At 36.5% G+C, this 10,622-nt stretch overlaps 1 protein-coding gene across 7 annotated transcripts in view; it reads left to right on the top strand.

Moving 5' to 3' along the window:
- ZEB2 (zinc finger E-box binding homeobox 2) overlaps window positions 1–10,622 on the top strand; it is a 171,726-nt gene that overhangs the window by 131,034 nt on the left and 30,070 nt on the right. For all 7 annotated transcript variants that reach the window (XM_081328091.1, XM_081328088.1, XM_081328090.1 and 4 more), the window contains 3 exons: window positions 1,824–1,895; window positions 8,875–9,063; window positions 9,853–10,067. In XM_081328091.1, coding sequence (XP_081184217.1) covers window positions 1,824–1,895; window positions 8,875–9,063; window positions 9,853–10,067 — 476 coding nt within the window. The remainder of the gene's footprint in view (window positions 1–1,823; window positions 1,896–8,874; window positions 9,064–9,852; window positions 10,068–10,622) is intronic.

Here is a 10,622-nt window from a genome sequence, read left to right as displayed (position 1 = left end):
TTTTCACACTATTGAAAAAAAAGATTTTGAATGTTATTCACTAAAATTGATAATTTATACTGTTTGTTTTTACTAACTATATAATAGAATCCTATATTTTTATTATATTTATTTATTAAATATATATGCCACCTATCTCACTGTTGAGTGACTCTTTTAGGCTCATTTAAGAATATGTATAAGGAAAATGTTATATGAGAGTAACCGGATAAAGATATTAGCAGAGAAAGAAAGACTATTTTTTGTACTATTCCTAAAATTTACCTGCAGCCACTAGAGAGATGCTAAACGTAACTGACAAAATAAACAATACAAAAATATGCTGCGCTGTTCTACAAAATATTTAAGACCAAAAATACAGCAATGTAAACATAATACCACAAGCTAATGCTATTTTCAATCTGGTTGCAGAAATGTCCCATTAAGAACTTTAGTTTGCAGTTTTGTGCCTATCTATCTATTTAAGAGAAATCTCCACTGAACATACTGGGATTCATTTTCAGATAACTTTGCTATAGGTTTGCATTGCATTTTTGCATTTTGCTGCCATACACAAAAAAAGATAAATTATAATAGTCAATTAGTAGGGGTTTTTCCTATATAAAATATCAGTACTGTTCACATCATTTGCCCAAAGGCCAATTAATACTGTAGTTCTTGATGCCAATTGTTTTCCATCATGGTAAAAATGAGTTATATGATGATCAACACAACCGTCAATAGCTGCAATCTCTAGCACCTTAAAGATCAAGAAGGTAGTTAGAATTAAGCTCTGGAAACTAACAGTTCACATCTTGGGTATATTTCCAAGGTTCTTTTGCCAGTGAAAGTGGCAGGGAAAACTATGGTTTGTTTAGTATGACATTTTTACAATGAAATAATAATAATAATAATAATAATAATAATAATAATAATAACAACAACAACAACAACAACAACAATGAATGAAAGGCAATAAAGACTGATTAAAACAGACCGAAAGGATAAATTAACCTATCCTAGTTTCACAAAAATACCACTGAAAATTATTTTAAAGTAATACATTGAAAGAATATATTTTTCACATTTTTTTATTTTGCCCTTCTTCCAAGGAACTCAAAGCTGTACACTTACTCTTGTTCCTTATATTAAGTAGGTGAAGCCAAGAGGAAGTGAAAAGCTCAAACCTGTCCAGAAAAGTGTGAAGTGTCTGTGTTTATAAGCTAACTATTTCATAACATTATAACACGGTTGTATAGACACATTGCAGTCTATACTTTTCTAATGTAATTTTGCTCTTGGTGAACATACCATGCCTGTCCTTATTTAGACAGATAGGGTTATTGTCACTGTTTATTCCAGGAACCAAAATAAAAGTTTTCCATCGATGTTAAAATTTAGTGGCCTTTCTTATAATTTGTCATAAGTAAGTGTGGACTTAGTTTCAATCAGGGGAGGTGAGTTTTGGCAGGGTGAATTTTCTTAAGGTTCTTTGTCATGTAATTGCTGCACAAATTTAATCACAGTATAGCTGCAACTATTTCTGTGATTATATGGACACCTCTTTCCAACTACTAAGTTCACAGGAAATGCTGTCATATTGTAATATCCCAGTTCTGTTCATAGAAACACCAATACTCAACAATAACTATTAATGTGGAGAAAATCCATTCTGTGCAAACTGAAGCTTCCCATTCAGCAGACATGATCAACTGCATTAAATAGACTGAAAAGAACCAGACATTCATAAATGGACAGTCACCTATGTTGACTGTCACTTGATCAGTATTTTAATAAACTGTTTGGCATGTGAAACACTGAAAACATGCTTTCTTTTTTTGTAGAAGAAATGAAGGAAGAGTATGACACCATGGGGCCAGAAGCTGCCATTCAAACCACTGGAAACAATGGAACAGGTAAGGGCTTATATTGGGAGCTTGTGTTTTGTTTTTGTTTTTTTTTTTTTGTTTTTTACAGCTTGTTTAACTGTTCTATGAACAGAAAGAATTCAACAGTGAGTTCACTTTCCTGGATGAGAGTTTGAGATACGTCCAATAACCAATGTTTTAAAATTTGCCCAAAGGGTTCATGCTGATGCAAATCAGTGATCCACTGATGTTACTAGGAACGTTTTCAAAACATGCCATATCTTTTTCTCCTTCTCCTTCTCCTTTTATCTTTTTCCCCCAATATCTATATGCTGGAATTCAGTCCAGAAAGAGCTTCTATTCTATGACAGACTGTAAAATATTTTAAATAATGGGATGGGTATGCATTTTATAGAAACATCAAACCAAAATATTTTATTGAGTATGTTTTGTCTTCATTTCTGGACATTTTTCATGTTGTCCAACTTTTTTTTAGAAATAATGAATAATGATGGTAACTTTATTGTCACTTTGAATGTACACCAATCAGCATACATCAAAATGAAATTTCGTTGCATACAGCTCTCAAAGGGTCACCACCTCTGATATATACTCCTTGTTCGGGGCCCGCTCAAATTTCACATTGTCCATTTTAGTCTCTAGGGAGTGAACGATGGCAAACAGGACAGATGGAAATGGGGCTCCATGCGGATTAGCCCTCAAGTTAGCTTGTATTCTGACACCCTCGCCTTCTTTCCTTTTTCTGATCCTGACTCTTCCACCTTTTCCTTAAAGAGGCCTTGCTTCTTTTCGCCCTTGGAGCACGCTGCCACCGCCACCAACTCCTCCAAAAGCCTCTCTCTCTTCCTCTGGGCCTGCCGACAGCCTCATCCAGTTCCTTCGCTCCATAAGCTGCAGGTCCTCTCCTCCTGTGCCTCCTCTGGAAACAGCCCTGATTTGCAATACAATCCATCACTAGGCCAGCAGTCAGATCTTGCTGCTGGTAGAACAAATTCAAACAGCGCCAACGACTTTTAATGGTCTCACCAACAGTTACAAAACAACTAGAAACTCGCCATGCCAGCAAAGATTGTCGGCCGTATGTCGTATGTTACCTTAGTTCCACCATGTTGCTCAAACACATTAAAATCTTCCTGATCATGTGGCCTATAGCCCTTACTATCCCTCCCAAAACTATTCGCCTTCAAGAGCCAATGCAGCTGCAGCCATTCCAGGCGCCGCCATCTTAGCTCACTTTTTTCAGAAATCTGTTTCCTTGTAGATGAGAAGAAAGTAGCATTGATAACAAAGCATCTTGGTTTCTGAGCTATCACCTTTTTTGTTTAGTTTTGTTGTTTAGTCGCTAAATCGTGTCCAACTCTTTAAGACCCCATGGACCATAGCATGCCAGGCCCTTCTGTCCTCTACTGTCTCCCAGAGTTTGCCCAAATTCATGTTCATTGCGTCAGTGACATTATCTATCCATCTCATCCTCTGCTGTTCCCTTCTCCTTTTGCATTCAATCTTTTCCAACATCAGGGTCTTTTCCAATGAGTCTTCTCATTTGGTGGCCAAAGTATTTGAGCTTCAGTTTCACTATCTGTCCTTCTAAAGAACAGTCAGGGTTGAGTTCCTTTAGGATTGACTAATTTGATCTCCTTGTAGTCCAAGAGTCTTTTTTTTTCTTAGTTTAAACCGTATTAAACATTTTGTCTTGTAGGAGTTCTTTTGTTCCAACCATTTTCCATTTAAAAATGCAAGACATATTCTTCTAAATCAACCCAAAGTCCTCTCTAATCCAGCATTTTCAGTCACACACAAGGGCCATTAAGATACAGTTTGGAAGCTCACTATATTCTGAAAATGAGTGCCCACTTCCATCATGGGATGAGATAGGTGGCACACAAATCTAATCAAATCAAATGAATGAATGAATGAATGAATGAATGAATGAATGAATGAATGAATGAATGAATGGTTCCATGCAACTGCTATGTGGCATTTGATTGGGAGTATCTCTATCTCAGCTACTCCATATAATGAACAATGTTTTGCTGCATGATTCCAGGATGTATAACTTGATATAACTTCAGAGGTATAAGGAGACCATAGTCATTGTTTCCAATAAGGTAACCAAGTTGTTCCCTATTCTCCATATTTTAGTTTCCATCTTAATGCCCACTTAAAACATTACTAATGAAGGTAGCACCAAAATGTTAGGATTTATTATTCACGCATCTCTAATGCCAGTAGACACCCACATGTTCTTATTAGATAACATAACAGACCGACTTGTCTAATACCTAATGGGAAAAAATAATGAAAAATAAAAGCATATTGAAGATGAGGCCGAGTGGGGTTTTTTCTTTTCATTTTTGTTACATATATTCCCCTATCAATAGGGACATAATCCATAAAAAGTAAAATTAAGTGACTTTATGTTTCAATATATATCAACTATAGTGCAGAACTTGGAGCACCATAATGAACCTTTGTTTTTCTGAGATTAAAAACAAACCATGAAAAGACATATTTGGTGAGTTTGGCAATGTGATCTACAAGAATCAAGCCATGTATAGCTTTTAAATTCAAATGGCTATTTTTATGAAAGATCACATGTAAAACTTTTCCCTTGTGCTTTTGATATTCTCAGCATTTATTCTCCTTGTCACCAAAGGTTGCAATAAATACAGCAGTATTTATTTACCTCTGTGAGAGTATTACATCCCTTCTGCTAGAAGAAAATGCATCAAGAGTTGTGGTAGGATACTTAGTTGAGAAAGAAATTTGTATAGTTTCTTTCTCAACTGAACATAGCATTTGAGAAATTCATAGTATCAAGGCTTTGTATGACATACTGGTCGAAATCTTCTTTTGAGTTTCATCTCCAAGTGTTTCAAATGCATGTCTGAATGCAATCTAAGAAGGGTACTATAATAATGACAGAGTTGAAAGGGACCTTGGAGGTCTTCTAGTCCAATCCCCTGCTCAGACAGGAAACTCTATCATTTCAGACAAGTGGTTGTCCAATCTCTTCTTAAAAACCTCTAGTTTTGGAGCACTAGAACTTCTGGAGGCAAGGAGTTCCACTGATTAATTGTTCTAACTGAGTGATAAGCATTTACAGTATGTGCGAGTTCAAATACAGAACTAGATAGATACAGTAACATGATTGGTCTCCCAATCCCTCAGTTACATGGTTGGGTGAGTCATTTTCTCTTTGAATGATTGAAATCTGCTTTCTATGAAGAGATATTGTGTTTTACAGCCTTTGAAAAAGAAACAAACAAAATCATGTCAGGGTATTTATGAGTCTCTTGGTTCCAGAATTAGCTGCCACATTTGAGTGGCTTTTGCAATGTGAACAACTTTTCAAATAAGTTTGTTTTACATTTAGTCACAATTTGCATATGTGTTAGTTTAAGCCACTGCATTATGTATTATTTTTAGGAAATGGATGAGCAAATACACAAAAATTAAAGAAAATTTCCTTTCTACCTTCACCTTCTCGGTAACAGTAGCGGGAACTGATCTTTACTAAGACTTGTTCTTCTTTAAGTAGCAAAAATGTTCTTAGTAAAGATGAAAACAGAAATAAAAGCTGGCAAGTTGAAAGAACTGATCATTCCTCGGTTCTAATCTGTGTATACCAATGATGGCCTGCCACTTCCTCCTTAATGGGGGCTGCAGTTTTATTAGCTTTGCTGCCGATTAAGAGCAGCTATCTTCATTTCACAGCAAGAGTTCCCATAAGAAATAACTATAACATTTCTAGCCCTAGAAATGTTTCCTTTAAATATATACCCTCCTGAGTGTGGTTTATGCTCATACAATATGATGTTAGGCTCCCAGGTCTTTAAGGAGACCCTGCCCCAGTCTTTAATTAAAACAAGACTTCCTTAATAAGGCCACACATTTTACATCTTCCTAAAAAGCTTGAATCACAGATGGGGCTGTCATTTTGTGGGCAATTTAAATTCACAAGGAATCAATATTTTGGGGATTTCTGCAAAGAGCGTACAAGGGAAAGCCTGTTGTTGTTGCTGTTGTCTCCCCCTGTTAAAATAGCCATTTATGATTTTGAGAGGAAGATAACGTTTTTGGTTATAGTGCTGATCAGTTATATTTCATTGATGGGTAAATACAGTAACACAGAAAATTTCTAATTCCTTATCTGCAACCATATGAAATTTGATATTTATACTATCCTTTTACCACGTCATCATGCTGCAAACACTGTTACTGTCGAATCTGTCAACTTAGTAAATCCCAGTGTTTTTAAGGTGTATGAGGTAGACATAAATATTTGACTGATCTCCTGATTTTTTTAAATATATACAGAAACTGAATAATGTACAACTTTGCTAGCAAAGGAGACATTTACTAACAAAGCAGGCAATTCCAGCTACTGTAGAGAACTATAATTATAGGCCAGCTTGAACAAATTTAATATGAAAGCTGCAGGTCCAGTAAAAAAAAATCAGAATAAAGAGGATTTTTTTTACTATAGTCTTCACTTTTTTGCCACTGAAATGAAATATGACACCCTTTTTCTTTATTATCCTAAATATTAAAGATAATAAAAAAAGAAAATGTCACACCAAAGGACCAAACAATGGTTTTGAATCAGGTCATATAGCTAACAAACTACCAGCTCCAAATGTACCTTTATTTAGCCTAGATTTTACCATGGTAAAACATTTTTGGAGTCTGATCCCAAACACTTGAGGTGATATAAAAGATAAAACTGCTAGGGTATCAGTCCTGGGGGAAATGGAGTAGATGAGAAAAATTGCATCCCTGATCTAATGACTGAAATCTGTTGGTAGACACATTATATATCTTTATCAGTGATGACTCCAGTGATGGCCATAGAAGAATATCATATAGTCTTATAGAGTTAACATCCTAAGAAATGTTCTATCTCTATTTACAGTTTTGTAACTGCAAACATTACTGGTATATAGATATTTACTTAGACAAAAAGAGAATAGTTAGAGTTGATCAGATGAAAATATTAGTATGGTATTACTCAGTGCTTTTTTTCTAAAAAAAAAAAGGGTGCCAGAACTCTCATCTTGGTGGGTGCAGGAGATGGGGGAGGCAGTGCTGCTGCAATCCCGAGGGGTGTTGGCGGTGGGCTGCCCTCCCTGGGGCCGGAGCCAGAATGGTTGGTGCTGTGGGAGCAGCAGGGCCTGCTCTACACGGCAGGGCTGTGTGGGGTGGGCGGCGGAGGCAGTGCAGGCCAGGCACTGCAGGGTGGCCACGTAGGCTCACAGGGCGAGGTGATGACGGCACAGGTACAGCACCAGGTAGGCCATCAGCCTGGCTGACACAGGTGAACACAAGGAAGGAGTGCACATGGACTCCGCAGAACCCACCTCCCACTCCTTGTCCTCACTTACTTAGTTGAGATGGTGTCGTTGGGCAGCAGGGAAGGGTGCAAAGTTCCTGCCAACTCACCTTCTCTGCAGACAACTTGCCTGTGCAACGTTTGCCAGCCGGGTCTTTTGGTGTGCTTAGCAGCAATTCCTTTTGGCTTTCAAAAGCCTATTGGCTTTTGAAAGCCAATAGAGGGAGTAGCACAGCTTGTGCAAAAGCTTGTGTGTGTGTGTGTGTGTGTGTGTGTATGAGTGCGAAAAAAGGTGCCGGAACGCCGTTCTGAGCGTTCTATGAGAAAAAAAGCCCTGGTATTACTAATTTTCTACCATGTCCAAAACTGTATGATAAGATGCAGGTTCTTCAAAATGCAGAACAACTTTATCATACACATTTGTCTCCTTCCTTCCTTCCTTCCTTCCTTCCTTCCTTCCTTCCTTCCTTCCTTCCTTCCTTCCTTCCTTCCTTCCTTCCTTCCCAACCACAAATGTATGCATACAAATACAGCAAACACAATGTCTTTTCCTAAAATTAATTCTAGAGGGGAAACTGTGTTCATGTTTTGCAGCAAGTGCATTGAAGAGTTTTATAGTACTTCATATGTTCAAGAATTCATTACTACATCCTTTTAGTCGTGCTATGAAATGTGCCTTTCCTATCTTAATCCTTATGATTACCCATTTGATTCTTCCATCTTAATCAGAACCATAACTAAATAACTGTATATGTATGTGTGCGAGAAAGCTCAACAGAAAACTCAACACATTGTGTATGAAGAAAGATACTGTCCATTGACAGGAAGTGAAGCCATTTTTATTAAGTTTAGCTATAAAAATATTGCAGAATTGCTTAATTGATATTAAGCAACTTTTGGGAATTTGGTGGTTTTGGATTTTAATTTTACTGGAACAATTTAGATATCTTGTAGAATCAGATATTTCCTTTAGGTTTTCTTCCTCTCTCTCCTATCCCCATTTTTTAAAAGTACTTTTGAATGATCAGGGGTGTGAATTGATCTAATACTTAGAAACCTATTACGCAACAATGGATTTTCTTTTCTGTTGCTTTTAGGCAAAAATGCTAAATATTTTGGTTGGTTTAACAATGATTTAAATTTAGTGGTCTGCCATTCTCTAATTATCAATCCACCCTTATTGATTTGACGATGGATGTTACTGATTTATTGCTCTCAGGCTCTAGTTACATTATTGAAGTTTGACATTTTTTTATAAGTGTAAAGTTAAACTGGAATATGTGAAAGTATGAAAAATGATTCGTTTAGTTCTGTGCATACATATAAAAAATGGAGTAAAATGTTCCTATGTAGAGATTGTATGTAGAAATTAAATTACAATAAGTCTGTTTATAAGTCCTGAAATATGCCTTCTAAAATACAAAAGAGTACCCATTTTACATTTCTAGTGATATAGAAGCCTCTGCATAGCTTTCCTACTTCATTAGTAAATATCACCATCAGAGAAAAAAATTAGTTATTAATTTTCTGATTAGTGAAATAAACCAGGTGGAGATAAGGGTGACCAAAGAAGAAGCTCAAAATGTTCTACAGAGGGGTTTATAATCTCCCAGAGGACGAACACACAGATTTAATTTTTATCTATTCCCCTGCTTGTCCCTTTTTCCATTTTAGTTAAGAATGCAAATTGCACATCAGACTTCGAAGAATATTTTGCTAAGAGAAAACTGGAGGAAGGAGATGGACACTCAGTCAGTATAGCAGAGTACCTACAACGCAGTGATACCGCCATTATTTACCCAGAAGCCCCAGAGGAACTGTCTCGCCTTGGCACTCCAGAGGCCAATGGGCAAGAAGAAAATGGTGAGGATGGAATTCATTTTTAGTCAGTCTCGACCTTTTGCAGCTGTTGCAATTATAAATGCACTACATGCCTGGATGTTTACCTTAAAATTGAAGAACAGCTGCAGAAGCATGGAATTTCATGAGCAAAGGCTGGGACTGTAATTTCAGCATATTGTGAATATATATATATATATATATATATATATATATATATATATATATATATATATATATATATACACTGAGTCAGCAAATTGAGAATATTCTGTAGGTAAAGCAAATAGCAAAGGAAATAAAGGTTATATTTAAAGGACTGGTGTACTTGCTTTAATTTTACTCTGGAATGATTGAGTTTTTATCAAGCAAATTATGAATTACTCGTTGAGTCTCAAAATGCACCCAGGAGGGGGAAAAAAGCTGCTGAAAGAAGCATTTGTGAGGATGAAGATAATATATAAGGAGCTGAAGAACTGGTAATTTAGTACACAGCATTGATAAGCAAAATATTTCTCTTTCTGTCTAGAAGTGGGTAGAATAAAGTCTTAGAAAAGCGTGAAACAAAAATTTGAGTTAATTTTCTAGTGAACAGTATCCAAGGGGTGTTTTTTTCTCTCTTCCAAGTGTGTAAAAAAAAAAAGAAAAAAAAGATTGATGTGGTTTTTCAGCCTAGGTAGAAATCATGGGTCTCTAGTGTAGACAGATTGGAGTGATTTTTGTCAATCCATCCTGGGCAATAAGCCCATTAGCTGCCATTGATTTACTGACCTTTCAGCTGGCTTCTCTCTCCCCTACGTCTCTTGGTTAAAGATCTGCCACCTGGAACTCCAGATGCTTTTGCCCAGCTGCTGACCTGTCCCTACTGCGACCGGGGCTACAAGCGCCTGACCTCCCTGAAGGAACACATCAAGTATCGCCATGAGAAGAACGAGGAAAACTTCCCTTGCCCTCTTTGCAACTACACATTTGCCTACCGCACCCAGCTCGAGCGGCATATGGTGACGCACAAGCCAGGGACAGATCAGGTGGAGAGGGGGGGGGGCTGACTTTAAGTGATTTCTTTCTATAATAACCCCTTAGAGAAATGATATTGCTTTGATTGGCAATCATTATTAATTTTTCATGGCATTTTGAAGATGCAGATCTTTTAATGGTAATAGCTTTAATTGAAGTCTAAATGATTTTTTGATGGTCTCTTCTAATATGATTTAATAGTCTTATGTTCACGATCGAATGAGTGTGTTAATTTCTAATTTGGAAATTTTATTTGCACTTAAACTTGACTTTAGTTTCATTTTTTTTGTTCCTCAAAATGTGAATGAAATTGTGGCATTTTAATTATACAATTATTAAACATGTCAGCAATTTTAATCCCATTTTTCACCTAGTTTTACTTTGCTTTTTTTTTTACCCCACCTGATCTCAAACATGTCTCAAGAATCTTCTAATCTTTTTTTTAATCATTTCTAACTTTTTATTAAGCCTCATGTGTATGTTTTCCCAAAGTTTAGGACCTTGAGTAAATTTTGTGGCATAGATATGTTGCAAGCATTATGATTGTTTTAACAATGAATGGTGAC

The sequence above is a fragment of the Vipera berus genome (genome assembly GCF_964194415.1).
Source record: "Vipera berus genome assembly, chromosome: 1".
In the NCBI taxonomy this organism is placed as follows: Eukaryota; Metazoa; Chordata; class Lepidosauria; order Squamata; family Viperidae; genus Vipera; species Vipera berus.
Note: the sequence above shows the minus strand (reverse complement) of the source record. Positions and strands in the feature narration are given on the sequence as shown.